General features: G+C 38.2%; 1 protein-coding gene across 2 annotated transcripts; it reads right to left on the bottom strand.

Moving 5' to 3' along the window:
• Positions 1–259: 259 nt before the first annotated feature.
• Positions 260–14,218, bottom strand: si:ch1073-15f19.2 (T-cell surface protein tactile). Of its 2 annotated transcripts, none has more exons than XM_047379435.1 (7): positions 14,068–14,218; positions 13,495–13,839; positions 13,132–13,241; positions 7,606–7,762; positions 3,381–3,785; positions 2,672–2,774; positions 260–2,508 (listed from the first exon to the last, which is right to left on the bottom strand). In XM_047379435.1, the coding sequence occupies exons 1-7, from the start codon at positions 14,126–14,128 to the stop codon at positions 2,388–2,390; spliced, it is 1,302 nt and encodes a 433-aa protein (XP_047235391.1). In that variant the 5' UTR covers positions 14,129–14,218; the 3' UTR covers positions 260–2,387. The 2 variants fall into 2 exon arrangements, with proteins under 2 accessions (XP_047235391.1, XP_047235393.1); XM_047379437.1 differs by having other exon boundaries at positions 2,479–2,508; positions 3,397–3,785.
• Between the last annotated feature and the right edge of the window lie 937 nt (positions 14,219–15,155).

Here is a 15,155-nt window from a genome sequence, read left to right as displayed (position 1 = left end):
GATTCAAAATGCTGCAGTAAAAGTTCTGATGAAAATTAAAAAGAGACATCAAATTTCCCCTACTTTAGCTTATCATCATTGGCTCCCAGAATATCCAGAATAGAATTTTAAATTCTCCTCACATACAAAGCCCTTAATGATCTAGCTCCATCATACATCAGAGATCTGATTGCAGAATGCAAACAGTTAGTGTGCTACCAAAGGCTGTTTCCACAAGAAAACACTGAGTGCTTGTCTGTCACATACGGGTTTCAAACAATTAAAAGGCAAAAATATTTTTCTTTTATTTACAACTTCTATAAACTTACTGCATGTATTACATTTAGCAAAAAACTTTTTAACTGCAAAAACACACATACAAATGCACAAAATGTTATTTAATTTATATTTACGCCACCAACTACATTTTTTGCAACCTAAAGATGCGTAAAAACCCTAAAATTACTTCTAATTCATTCATTGATATACGGTAATATTATACTTAGAAAAATAAAAGCTTCAGTTTAAGTTTGTTCATTCAGGTGGCAATAAAACTCTATCTATTTTAACAATATTATTCAAAATGTTTGTGAACTTTATCCCTGTTATGCATTACTTTCTGTTCCCCAGTGGTGTGAGTAATTTGTAAAAAAGTGGCTTCTTTCTCCTAGTCACTCTTCAAAATTGAATGGATGGGAGAACATGACATTTAAGTAAACCAGATGCGTGTTGATCCTCATGAATCAGGAAAAAGCCTTAAAAATAGCTGCTTGCACAAACTTACCCATATCTATAGACAGAGCAATGCATAGAATGTTCAAAACATCTCCAAATGTGACAAATAAGGCTGGGAACCAAGATACAAAGTTAACACCCTTTTGGAAGACTGTAGCAAATTCAATTCAAATCTGAAAATAGCCAAGGTTGTAAATGCCAGTATCAATGTCAAATGTATTTATAAAGCACATTTAAAAACAACAGTTGGCCAAAGTACTTCACAATTACACCAACAATCATAAAACAATATGGTATTTGTTTACAGCTAATGCTGGTTATTGGATATGCCCCCACACTAAAGAACCTATTTGTAAGTATTTTGCCCCCATCTAGTGTATACAGTGTGAGCTACATCTATTTTATGAAAGCAGTAATGCTCGGTCAGCAGGCAGCGTGGATTTTGGTTGATAAACTAAACATTCGAAATTTGAAGTAATTGTGTAAAGAAAAATATATATACCAGCTTAATTATGTCATTCAATAGTGGTATATCTGAATATACAACATGTGACAAAAATTCTTACTTATTCGTAATTTTTGTTTTGTAGCCTTTTTACAACATCAGGCACTATTGAAATGCAATATTAAAATAAATTGGCTATTTATATAATATTTGTAGAATCATAGAAATAGTAGTATGTAGAAGTATGTAACATGGAATTATTTTATGATAAATTCATATGATGAGTAAGTAATTAATAATTCTGAATATATTTAGCTGTATTTGCACTACTATGATGACCGCAATGTGATGGTTGTTCAAAGGATTATTTTTTTGTGCCATACCTATTGTTGCTAATAATTGAGACGCCTACAGATACACGTAATTTTAGGTGCAATATTGGAATTCAAAAGCAATTTAAATGGCTAATGCGAGTGTACCTTACGCCTGTGCATTTAAATAAATACAATAATAATATCCCAGATCTTTGTGTAAAGTGTAATTCTAAAGGGACTTTAATACACTGCATGTGGGAATGCAGACAAATCAATATATTTTGGAAAGAGGTGAGATACATAATTGAAACAAATCTCTCAAAGCCATTTCCATTCGATTTTAAATTATTTCTGTTAGCTTTATACCCCGAGAAGCCTAATTTAGGATGGCAAAATGTACTTTTATAGATATACGTCTGCTATCTGCAAAAAAGTGCATTGGAAGAATGTCAATAGACCTGGTGCCACCCAATGGATGAGGCATATGTTGTCTAATTTGCCACTAGAAAGAATAATATACATTAGAAAGTCCAAACAATAAAGTTTTGAGGAGATTTGGGGTCCTTTCATTAACTTGTTGGACTCTTGATTTGCTGGAACCCGCAAGGCGACAAGCTGAATAGACTTGTACAAAGCTATTCCATCAGTTTGACAATGCTCAATTACCCCTGTTGTTTTGAGAAGCTGTGTTTTTTTAATTTTAGGCCTTCAAGAGAGGGCTGTGTGCGCATGTGATCTCATAAAGACGCACGGTCTCGACATTAAGAAATATTTGTCTGGTGCATACATACATGCAGTTAAAAGCAATACACTTTTTTTGTCAGTGTGAAATCACTTTCAGCTGACCTCCACAAGTACAGCAAAAACTGTTATACAAAGCAAGTTAACATTCATCAATCATATAAAGAGGGGTTTCATAGGTTCTGATATATGGAGTTGCACCTCGAAGTGGGGAAAAGCTGTGTCTCACTTCGTCTTGCAGCTGTATACTTGACAGGAGGTGGGGGAGGTTTGAATGGAGGCGGGAGGTCCATCCTACAGGAGGTACTGATTAGTGACATTGCTGGATATTAAAAACGCACAAAAGTTACAGGTCACGCGATTCCATAGCAAACTATGAGAGATGTTAGCATTTTTCATGTCTGATAACCCTGCTTGGGTGCAGGGAGCTGGAGAAGGATGAAAGTTAAAATTTTACCTCTTTTTTCTGAGTTGCCTCCAGTAAAGAATGATGACCATGACAATCAATAACAGCAGAAGAACGGTGACGGACACCAACAATGTATGACTCCGTCTGGTTGCTAAGGAGCAGATTGCATGAAAAAAAGCAAAATCAGTTATTTGGAGGATAGACAGCTGCAGATAAATTCGTAACGTATTGATTACCTTTCCTCCAGATTCCATAAATGCTCTTAATGAATGCAATGCTATAATACATAGAGGCTGAAAAGTGTTTCTTGTAACCCCCCCCCCCAGTTGTGCTGTAACTTTGGACAATCTGTCTAATTAGTCTTGCACCCAACAAGGTATCTAGCCTGAGGCTGATAAAGTTAAAGTTTGTAAAGGTCACACGTGAAGATTTTGTGTATGGTAAAGACGGACTGTGGATAATATTCAGCAGTGGCTCTTTGGGGATTTGTTTTTCAAGCATACAGTTATGCAAATTGTTTTCATTGTTCACGTTTAGATCTATGTGACCTGGCCTTGATAGCCACAAATAAAGCTTTTCCACATTGTCTCTAAAGGAAAACAGAAGAATTCAAACATTTTCAATGCAAAAACAAAAGCAATACAATTGGACCTTAGCTGGAGTCCATTAAAAAAATAACATCAACTCTGTTGATATTGCCCAATCCTGAGTGCATTTTAATAGCAAACAATAATAAACTATATTTATCAAATATTACCTTTGTCATTCCTTACAATCACTGTAGCTCTGGCAGTTGGAACTGTTCGAGGGTGTCCAGTACGTTCTAATATGTTCTGGGTGGTCCTGAACTCCTCTGTGCTTATTGAGACTTTAGCCTCTGTGTACAGTCTGTTAATACTTGACTCATTCTTCGTCTCATCACTGGCTGTTCTCTGTGCTGACGTGAGCTCTGTCGTGTCATTACTCGGCATGCTAGAGCTGTGTAAGTGACTGGCGATGGATTGTGTTGTTGAAGGAGTTATATGTCCTTCAGCAGGGACTATAACTGTGCTGGAGTTTGGTTGAGTGGGCCACTGTATATCTGTTGAAACTGTGGGGGTTAATGAAATTGCAGCGTTGGTGTGTGGTGAATCAGTTGGACCCTGAGTTGACTTTGTAGGACCTGAAAGTTAGAAAACAATAATAAAAACTGATGGCTTAGCATCACTGTAAGCTGAATGAGGTTATGTTTGTTACATTAAATACTTTTTTGGAACTACAGAAATATCCAATGAGCCATGTGCAAAAAATTTAAAATTATGCCTTAAACTACAGAAAAAAAACTAAAACAACAATCACAAATTCAATGGTATGATTAATTTTTCAAGTTTTCTTTTCCTGCAGAAACATTAAAACAAATAAATGGCACATGGGCTCTAAAAACATCCATCCATCCATCCATCCATCCATCCATCCATCCATCCATCTCCCTTAGTCATGGCCTAACTCACAGTCAATGGACAAGATGATAAAAAACCATGCACACAAAAACATTTGTACGAGATTCCCTGGGATTCCTAAAAAAAATCCTGGGGTTTTAAATCCAGGGGCTTTTGATGGAAAAGGGGTTATATACAAACTCATATTTAAATATTTAAATTTAAATATAATTTAGAGAATCCATTTAACTTAACATGCTTGTTGTGAGAGGAAACCGGAGTACCCTGAAAAAAAACTCCCCAAGCATTCAGTAGAAATTGCTACAAAGTCAATAACTTGATCCGATCAAATGTCCACTGTTGCCACATGCTCATTCAAGAGGAGGGATTGTTGCAACTTCAGTTACTTAATTGAATCAGCAGGATTTCCTTAGAAAAAAAAAATTCTTTTTCCATATTGTTTTCTTTAAAAGGCTCTAGTTTTTAATTAGTATCCAAATAATTGAATATACGTTTTTTGTAATTTATGCTTCATTAAGTTGATCACAGTCAAGGAACATGTGATGTTCATCCATGAATTCCTGTTTTGCCGAGAACTGGAACTGTGACGATCAAGGCTGGAAAAGGATCCACATTTATCTTGCCACCACGTTCAGTGAGCAGCATGGTATAGGCAGTTAAAAAGAAAGTCTTCAGAGCAAAACAAAAAACTATTTTAAGGCTTTTGTACATCTATATAGGAATGCCAATCAATAAAGAAGGTGCTGTAAATTTAATGAAAAACACATTTTGAGGATGCTGCGATGGACTGGCGACCTGTCCAGGGGGTGCCCTGCCTCCCGCCCATAGATTGCTGGAGATAGGCACCAGTTTCCCCGCGACCCACTATGGAAGAAGCGGAAGAAAATGACTGACTGACTGACTGACTGACAATTTGAGGAAGGGAATTTCCTGTAAACCTGAATACCATGTGTTACCATTAAATCTTGTTTTTGTCGGGGTGTGACTTTTTGGACTTTGTGGCTTTGTGTTTGTTTACCTTTTGCTTAGACGTTTCTATTTTGGTTTTTGCATCATGTTTGTTTAGTTCTCTTGCTCCCTTTACTGCCTCCTAGTGTTTTGTTGTTTCTTTCCCCTCGCTCCTAGTCTCCTTTAGAGATTGCTGTTCTATTATTTATTATGGTTTTCTTATAATTATGATAATTATTATATTTGTTGTTATTCTGGTTCCTTTGACCTCGTATTATTCTAGTCCCCTTGTCTTCCTTGTATTCTCTAGTTTAATTTCTCATTTAGTATCTTTGTGTTTATTTATGGTTTGGTATTTGTTCACTTTGCACTCTTCTTGTTCACTAGTTCATGTTCTCTGTTCCTCCTCATCTTGGTTCCCTTTCTGTTTTATTCTATTCTGTGTTAGTTCCTTTATTCTGTTCTTTCTAGCTTAGTTCCTTATGTTTAGTTTCTATAGTTCTAGTTCTCCTTCCTGTTAGGCCAGCTTTAGTTATTGTTTACATCTTAGTTTGTATTTATTTTAGTCTTCTCTTCCTCTGCTTCATTCCCTGTTTGGTTCAGTCAGTGTTTAGTTTTGTTTACGTTTGTACTTAGGGTTTCTTTAAGGTTTCTTTGGATAGATCTTAGGTTATGTTGTTCTTTTGTTCCCTTTAGTTTCTCTGTTTACTTTAGTTAATAATTATTCTAGGTTCTTATGTTTCTTTGGTTCTTTATCTTTGTCCTTAGCTTCCTTTAGTTCTTGTTTCCTGATTCTTGTTTATGCAGTACTTACTTATAGTTTTGTTTTATAGTCAGTTCCCTTTAGGTTATGTTTTAGTCCAGTTCCTCTCATGTCCTCTTTGTTTTCTAGTTAGGTCTCCTTAGCAACTATCCATACTCCCTCAGTTCTCTGCAGCCTGGTTCACACCTGTTTTCTATTCTCCTCTGATTTCCTGCCTCTGTGTCTCATTGGTTCATACCTCACTCCCCTCTGCTTATAAGCTCTCTAGTTCTCTTTGTTCTTCGCTGGTTCCTATTGGTCCACTATTATGCCTATGTTTCGTGCTACGCTCCTGCAGTGACTTCATGTAAGTTTTGGCTCAGCTCCTGTTTACCCCTGCAGTGATAATTACTAAGTTTTTGCTATCTTTTTGAAACCTTTAGAATGTGGACTATACAACATTTTGCTACGTTTTGAGAAGAAGCCTTTGCATAAAACTTTAGACTTTTACAACATGCTGTTACCCAGCTCTTGTCTGCGCTTTGGTCCGCCAGAAAACTCGACAGTTTTGTCCAGAGGCAACATAATTATCACTTGTGTGCCCTCTGAAGGTCACTACTTATAATATATTTTGTGTGGATGGTCCACGCCTTAAAATGTGCAAAACATGTAGGCTGTGAATAGTTTTTTTTCCCTTAGTAAGACATTTTAAGTTTGCTCTGAACTCTTTCAACAAAACCTCACATGATCCATTATCATATGGGTCATGTGAGGTTTGCTAATCTTTACGATGCATACATGTCCTAAAATGTCAAGCTATTTCTTGAATAAAGTTCACAATATACAGCAACATTAGAGTACCTGGTGCACAGGGATAGATTAGTAAAATGCTGCCCAAGTTGGCATTTATGAGTATATGGTAAGATCATTCAAGAATAATATATTGGTAAGCCATGACCACAGTCTTCAGGCAAAAATGTGCCCATAAATAGCACAAAATCAATATTACAGTAGTCCTACATTTTTTTTTTTTTGAGAATGGGAAAAGTAAGTTTTCCTCTCCAGTAAAATGCAAATGCAAGCCCCACTATAGAAATCTCAGCCTCTCATATTAGACATGACAGAATCAATAAAAAGATCCTTCATTTTTTTTTTGGTTTTGTTGCAGTGCTGAAAAAAAAAACAATTTGGTGCAGCAGTTTCCTTTCAAGCAGTGTTCAGTGTGCTTATGCTGCTTCTTGCTGTACTTCTCTAGTCTGCCCAATAGACTGTGCTCTCACCTTCTTCCGGGTTTCCGTACGTTTGTTTCTGTGGTTTGAACATGAAGATGAAGGACAGGAAGGAACTTCTGACATCTAGGCGGTCTTCCTTTTGTCACTCATTCTCATGAAACAAGTATACAGGATTACATGTAGACATTATTTTTTCACCTGACCACAGCCAACTCTCAGCAGTTGCAAAACCGTAGTAGTAGACGGTTTTTTGAAGAATTAAATCCTGTGAGTTCTATATCAGCTGAACTCAGTTTCATTTTCATCCTTATCCCTTTGAACAATTGATTTGCAGCAAATAACCGTGTATTTCTCAATTTATTCCCAGTTATCCTTATGACGTGGCTGTCAGCTTTAAATCCTTTGAATCTCTACGTTCCCTTTCAGTTAGTTAAAATTAAAACTGAGTGAGCTACAGCATAATAATGGAAGTTCAAGTATGAGCTTTCAGATGCAGTGCAGTTTATTAAGACATTCGACCTCTTTGGCCCAGTGTTAGATTGTTAATCCACCCCTGAGGATCTGATGAAATTGAGTTTTACACAAAGAGGCAGGTAGCAGCAAAGAAATAGGGAGGCTCACCTGTCCTTAAACTGGTGGTTGTAGTCTGCACGGAGATCAAAAACTCTTTATGCAGACGTTTGTTTCCTGTGTTGACTGTTAGCTCGTAAACTCCTGCATAGGCTTCTGTCACCTGCCACAGCTCCAGGTATTCGATCTCTGACACAAGCTTGTTGTTCTAGACCACAAACAGATAATTTAGAACATTAAAAACCCTGTTAGAAAACAATAATTTTGCATGTAAAGTTAAACTACACTGCTCAAAAAAATAAAGGGAGCACTCAAATAACACATCCTAGGTCTGAATGAAGGAAATATTCTCATTGAATACTTGTTCTGTACAAAGTTGAATGTGCTGACAAACAAATCACACAAAAATCATCAATGGAAATCAAATTTATTAACCAATGGAGGCCTAGATTTTGAGTCACACACTAAATTAAAGTGAAAAACACACTAGAGGCTGATCCAACTTTGATGTAATGTCCTTTAAACAAGTCAAAATGAGGCTCAGTATTGTGTGTGGCCTCCACGTGCCTGTATGACCTCCCTGCAACGCCTGGGCATGCTCCTGATGAGATGGCGGATGGTCTCCTGAGGGATCTCCCCCCAGACCTGGACTAAAGCATCCGCCAACTTCTGGAGAGTCTGCGGTGCATCGTGACGTTGGTGGATGGAGCGAGACATGATGTCCCAGATGTGCTCAGTCGGATTCAGGTCTGGGGAACGGGCGGGCCAGTCCATAGCTTCAATGTCTTCATCTTGCAGGAACTGCTGACACACTCCAGCCACATGAGGTCTAGCATTGTCCTGTATTAGGAGGAATCTAGGGCCAACTGCACCAGCATACGGTCTCACAAGGGGTCTGAGGATCTCATCTCGGTAGCTAATGGCAGTCAGGCTACCTCTAGGGAGCACATGGATGGCCATGCGGCCCTCCAAAGAAATGCCCCCCCACACCATTACAGACCCACTGCCAAACTGGTCATGCTGAAGGATGTTGCAGGCAGCAGATCGCTCTCCACGGTGTCTCCAGACTGTCACGTCTGTCACATGTGCTCAGTGGGAACCTGCTTTCATCTGTGAAGACCACAGGGCACCAGTGGCAAATTTTCCAATCCTGGTTCTCTGACAAATGCCAAGTGTCCTGCACGGTGTTGGGCTGTGAGCACAACCCCCATTTGTGGACGTCGGGCCCTCATACCATCCTCATGGAGTCGGTTTCTAACCGTTTGTGCAGACACATGCACATTTGTGACCTGCTGGAGGTCATTTTGCAGGGTTCTGGCAGTGCTCCTCCTGTTCCTCCTTGCACAAAAGCGGAGATAGTGGTCCTGCTGCTGGGTTGTTGCCCTCCTACGGCCTCCTCCACGTCTCCTGGTGTACTGGCCTGTCTCCTGGTAGCGCCTCCAGGCTCTGGACACTACGCTGACAGACACAGCAAACCTTCCTGCCACAGCTCGCATTGATCCTGGATGAGCTGCACTACCTGAGCCACTTGTGTGGGTTGTAGAGTCCGTCTCATGCTACCACGAGTGTGAAAGCACCACCAACATTCAAAAGTGACCAAAACATCAGCCAGAAAGCATAGTTACTGAGAAGTGGTCTGTGGTCCCCACCTGCAGAACCACTCCTTTATTGAGTGTGTCTTGCTAATTGCCAAAGATTTCCCCCTGTTCTCTATTCCATTTGTACAACAGCATGTGACATTGATTGTTAATCAGTGTCTCTTCCTAAGTGGACAGTTTGATTTCACAGAAGTTTGATTTACTTGGAGTTATGTTGTGTTGTTTAAGTGTTCCCTTTATTTTTTTGAGCAGTGTATATATTTAAATACACTATATAAAGAAACACATAACTGTTTTCCTCACTGTGACAACAAATTAGCCTGAATGCATCCTGTTTTTAAACCGTCTGGATTACCAAAATAGTTTGGTTACCATACAAACTTAGTATTTCAAATCATTTTAAACTGTATGATTTCTTCAGACATTTTGGGCATCCTTCCGCAAGCTCCTCACATTTGTTTCCTGGAAGTTTGGCCCATTCCTGCTGACAGAACTGATGTAACTGAGTTGAGTTTGTAGGCTGCCTTGCTGAAATTTACAATGGGGCTGAGATCAGTGTTTTGCGGTTCCCACTCCACAACATTGACTTTGCTGTTCTTTAGCCACTTTGGCAGCAGGTTTATGGTCTTTGTCCGTTTCAAATACCCATTTGTTCCCATTTAACTTCCTGGTTTATCTCTTTAGATTTTTCTTCAGTATTTCTGTACACATATACAGTACATCCTAATGAATTTGTATATTATTAAAAAGTTAGTTTATATCAGTAACTCAGTTCACTAATTGAAACACATTATATTGACTAATTACACACAGAGCAGTGTTTTCTAGTTTTTATTTTTGTTACGATCGTCATTTAATTTCCCTTTGAGATTAATAAAGTATTTTTGAATTGAATTGAATGATGATTGGCAGCTTGAAGCTAATAAAAACATTAACATTAAACATTAAATTTCTTAGAAGATTAGAATATTATATCAGACTGATAAAAAACATATTAATAAAGAAATGTGGACTAAATCAAAGTATGTTTATTACCTGCTTAAAGGTTATTTTCTAAAAGGTACAAATTAGCCTAATCAGAAGGCATATTCCAATTTACTGAGATGCACTTGTAATGTTCTTTCCTCATGATGATGTATAATTATTATATTTTATTAAATATACCAGTTCCTCCAGCAGCAAAACACTCCCACAATTCCTGATTCTGCCATCCTTGTACTTCATAGGTGAGTTGGTTGTCTCAGGCTTGCAAGCTTTAGCTTTGTTCCTTCAAGAGTTACAATGGTCATTATAATCAAATGGATAATCAGAGCCCTAGGCATGACTCCAAATGTTAAGGTCTCTGTCTTGAGTGCACTTGTAAAGTGTAATGTGTTTTTTATGTTGTTTTCGAACGGCCTTCTTCTGTTTGAGTGGCCTTTCAGCCAATGTTGGAACAGAACGTGTTTCACTGTGGATAATGAAACTGTTCCCAGCTCAGCCATCATCTTCACAAGGTCTTATGCTTTGATTCTGTGTTTGAAATGTACATTTAACAATAAAACACATTAATCTCTGCGACACACAGAATGCGTCTCTTTCCTAAATGGTATGATGGCTGGAAATTCCCATGGAGTTTATACTTGCATATAATTATTTCAAGAGTTGAACATTCACCTTCAAGCAATTCTCTCCCTGATATCTTGGCACATTTCTTTGGATTTTTTCATGGTGTCACAAAAGGACACAGTGTGTTTGGCCTGTGGCTCTAATTAACTCAATTGTTAATTAATCACATGCCTACAAAGCCATGATATCATTATAGAGACTTTTCCAAATTGTTTAAACACAGAGCAAACCTTTTGTATGTACACATCTGAATTTGGAAAAATTGGTTCTGAAAAATACATGACCTACCTAATCCTACCTGACATAAGACAGGACATGTTTTGTTTGGTTTAATGTCAGACCATGAGAAATTGGTCTTTTTATGAAGTCTACATATATATATATTGGGATTCAAATATGACAGAAATGAAGGGTACTGAAATCTCATGCCATGACAGGAAAATGTAACTTCCCATGTTTAACTTTATTTAGGTACCAGGGTAGCTTTTGGCTTCTGGATGGATTTTAATCGTCAGCTTTATTTATTATATCTGTCATAATCTGCCTGCGTTAGGAGTTTTAGTTTCCTTATTCTCTTGTGTTAGGTTTTGAGTTTAAGTTCAATTCAATTCAGTTTTATTTATATAGCGCCAATTCACAACACATGTTGTCTCAAGGCACTTCACAACAGTCAGGTACATACATTCCAATTAATCCTAATCACTGAACAGTGCAGTCAGATTCAGTTATTTATTCAAATTGGATAAAAAGGTTTTCTGTCTAAGGAAACCCAGCAGATTGCATCCAGTCAGAGACTTGTATCAGTCCCTCCTCCCAGATGAACATGTAGAGACAGTGGAGAGGAAAAACTCCCTTTTAACAGGAAGAAACCTCCAGCAGAACCAGGCTCAGTGTGAGCGGCCATCTGCCACGACCGACTGGGGATTTGAGAGAACAGAGCAGAGATACAAAGAGAACAAAGAAGCACTGATCCAGGAGTCCTTTCTATGGGAAGGAAAAGCCTGGTCTGTTTTTTCTGAACTTCCCTGTTAATGTTTTCAGTTGCCCTTATTGTAGTTAATTCATTGTGGTTTAGATTCATGATTTATTTTTATGTTTAGATGTTACTGTTACTTCCTTGGACTCCCTGCTCATCTGTGTTAATTAGCCTTTCTCCTTCAGTTGTCCTGCATCCAGCTGCTCCATATTTCTCCTGATTGGCTCCCCATGTTTATTAGTTATATTCTCTATTATGGTCTTATAAGACATTAAAGCTGCATGCAGCATTGAAGGCCCTCGCAGCTCAGCTTAACTCGGCCCGTGCAGCGACCGTGGGAGTCTGGCATCGCCGCCCGCATGCCACCGACATAGCCGTCGCTTGATTCCACACGTCGCCACTACCTGACACTGAGCGAACTGTTATATGATCTTCGGTCATGCAGAGTTCTGGTCTGGTGAGAAGCATTTAAAATTTGGGAGAAATCCGATGTTCCAGATGGAAGCTGCACTCAGTTGTTTATTAGTGGGCGAGGCTAAAATGATGTCATCAGTTGACTGTGACAACATGTTCAGTATTGATCCCTGATGATGTATACTACATTTGAAGTGGATCCAATGATGTATGAGGGAGATAGAGCACTTAAAATTTCCTAGGGGGTGCTGTTGATCCAAATTCCAATGTAATCCAATAGAGCTGTGTGGGGGTTGACAAAGGTCAACCAAAGCATGGCTTTGGGGTTGATTTAAAAAAAAAAATATTCTAGGGGGGTGCTGTAGAAGAATTAGGCCACCACATATTTCATCAGATCTCTTTTGGGGACTGGACTAGGATCACTCATTTTGAATTTGGTGCAGATCAGATGATCTATGTGGAAATTAGAGCCAAACGTATGGCCATGGCATGACGTTAAACATCACTGCACCACCACGGCCACGCCCTTTTATGAAAAGTCACTGTGCTTCAAACAAAGTTAGACCCACTAGTTATCAGCCACCTGACACAGTTTCAAGTTGATTAAGTGTAGACAGCCAGATAGCGACCTTTCCCAGTAAAAAAAGTAACTTATTGTTCTCTGGGGGCGTGGCTTTGATGATGTCAGCATATGAACCCATAGGATCGTTGATAACCCGAAGGTCCTCCTTCATGCCCACTTTGGTGTAATTTGGCATTTGTTTGGGAAGGTTATTGCAATTTCTCACTTTGGGCGCGAACGGCAAGTTCGTGCCCTGGCCACACTCCCTAAACATGGCCGAAAAATCACGATTTTGATGACTTTTAATCCCCCATGCCTTAACTGCATATTGACAAAATATGAAGCCGATAGCTCAAAATCCCTAGGAGGAGTTTGTTAAAGTTCGGGGTGAGTAAAAGTGAAAAATGTGTTTCCATTACCTTCGTCCACCTGTACTGTGCATTGGAGTTCACTGTGCATTGTATTGTAGCATTGTCTCCAAAGTGGACCTCAAACACGCTGTTGGCATTGCACAATAGTTTGATCTCATCTGGGGAGAAAGCTTGAGGTAAATATGAATCCTTAACAAAACAAGAATGACGCAAAAGCAATAAAACATTTCAGTCTGTCTTCTTTTGTTAATATGGTCAAAACGTCTTCATGTAAAAACTGTTATGGTAAATGGCTGATAAGGGAACAAAAACCTTTTTCTGGCAAATTAAGTTGAAATTAAATATTCATAATGTGCATAGACTTAAAAAAGCATTTTGCTGTATCACTTTTTTATAAAGGAGCAGACTTACCTCTTACTGTTAACTTTGTCTCGTTGGTAAAACTACCTGAAACAAACGTCAAGATCTCACAGCTATATTTCCCACTGTCCCATTTGTTCACCCAGGGAAGGTGTAGATACGAACCCATTAAATGGTTTTCATCATCTCTTTTTACTTGGATTGTGAAGTTAGGCCAATACTGAAAGTGTCCGTGTATTGGGTTATACACGGCAAGGCTTGTTCGTCCATTTTTAATCCATTTAATTTGGATAATCTTGTGATAAATAGCATTTTTCAGCAAGCAAGGCATGGTAATGTTCTCGCCCACCTCAGCTTCCAGTGTTTCATTAACAAACAACTCAGAATTCTTTGCTCCTGTCAGAAAGATGAAATAAAAATGAAAGTAGAGAACATGGGGAGACAAAAATCTACCACATTTTAAAGCTGACACAGGTTGCTGGGCACTAGAATCCATACAGATAAAACACACTTAACTAAGGCAGCTTGTGATGCCACAAGTCAATAGACAGTTTACATCTAATGGTGAACATCTTAACATTGCTGGTATATAAAAAAAGCAAGAGCACATGTGCATTGGATTACCTCGGATAATAGAAGCAAGGAGCAGAAGAGAAAAGGCTATCCCCAGTACACTTTCAGCCATGTTTGAGCAAGTGATTAAAGCCAATCACTTTGAATCCATAGAGCGATTTAGCAAATACAGTAACAGTTCACCATCAACTGAGGTGGAAGAGTGAGACTGGAAGACTGTGAGAGTGCTAACAGGGTGATCTAGCTTTACAGGAAGCCACACAAAAACGAATGCATCATGTGCCTAGCACTGAAAGCTTGAGGTTGAAACCACTCATGTAAAGCAGACTTTTGCAGTCACTCTAAATTTTTTCAGCGTTTACTGCAACTTAGTGTTTGTCAGCAGTGGTAAGTAAAAATATGCAAAAAATAGATTTGAAATTATTTAAGAATAGTACCAAGGGAAATACCAAACGCAGAAGGATTAATAAATTTTGTTTATTTACTGAAATCTATCCTTCAAACATGCTCATGTCCCTTGTGCTGAAGTGCAATATTTTTTTGGCTTCAGTCTTATTTTTCCTTTGAAACTCTAATAATGGTTCCTGCTCTTTTTTGCTACCATAGTTATCACTGTGACCACTAGAGAGTTCTGTCACATGAAACAGCCAATGTCCTGTCACATAATGTTGTGAAGAACACCAGATTAGACAATTTTTCTTTAGCTTAGATGCAGAAACAACCAAGCTAGGGAGTTACCTTTAATGCAAGATAGGCTGAAACACAAATAAAAGTGCATCCTTAAAGACAATCAATACATAGCCTAAAGCATAGTAAACAAACTCAGCACACACTCTTAAAAACACATTTTCATTCAGTTTATCATCTTTGCAATGTATGCTGCTTAAAAGAGACTTTAGTTTTTAACCTTTTTCCAGACAGCCCTCTTACTAATAGCCACAAAAATGTAGCTTATAAGATCAACACCACCAACAATATTATTTTTCAGTAAACATGTTCCAAAACTCAATCTTAAATTAAGAGAATTTTTCAACGTAAAAATATTTCAATGGAATTTTATGTGAAAGACCAACACAAAGTGGTATACAATTGTGAAGTGGAATGGAAATTATACATTATTTCTTTTTATTTTATTTTTT

This window comes from Girardinichthys multiradiatus, chromosome 11, assembly GCF_021462225.1.
Source record: "Girardinichthys multiradiatus isolate DD_20200921_A chromosome 11, DD_fGirMul_XY1, whole genome shotgun sequence".
In the NCBI taxonomy this organism is placed as follows: domain Eukaryota; kingdom Metazoa; phylum Chordata; class Actinopteri; order Cyprinodontiformes; family Goodeidae; genus Girardinichthys; species Girardinichthys multiradiatus.
The sequence above is the reverse complement of the archived record's forward strand: the minus strand, read 5'-3'. Positions and strand labels throughout refer to the sequence as shown.

What these genes read in the sequence shown, in the direction of transcription:
- si:ch1073-15f19.2 (XM_047379435.1), bottom strand. Translation starts at nt 14,128, where the DNA reads ATGGCTGAAAGTGTACTGGGGATAGCCTTTTCTCTTCTGCTCCTTGCT. An exon ending in AACCACCAGTTTAAGGACAG is followed by an intron (nt 3,786 to 7,605) that starts GTGAGCCTCCCT and finishes TCTAACTTTCAG; the next exon opens with GTCCTACAAAGTCAACTCAG. An exon ending in AGGCAACTCAGAAAAAAGAG is followed by an intron (nt 2,509 to 2,671) that starts GTAAAATTTTAA and finishes TACCTCCTGTAG; the next exon opens with GATGGACCTCCCGCCTCCAT.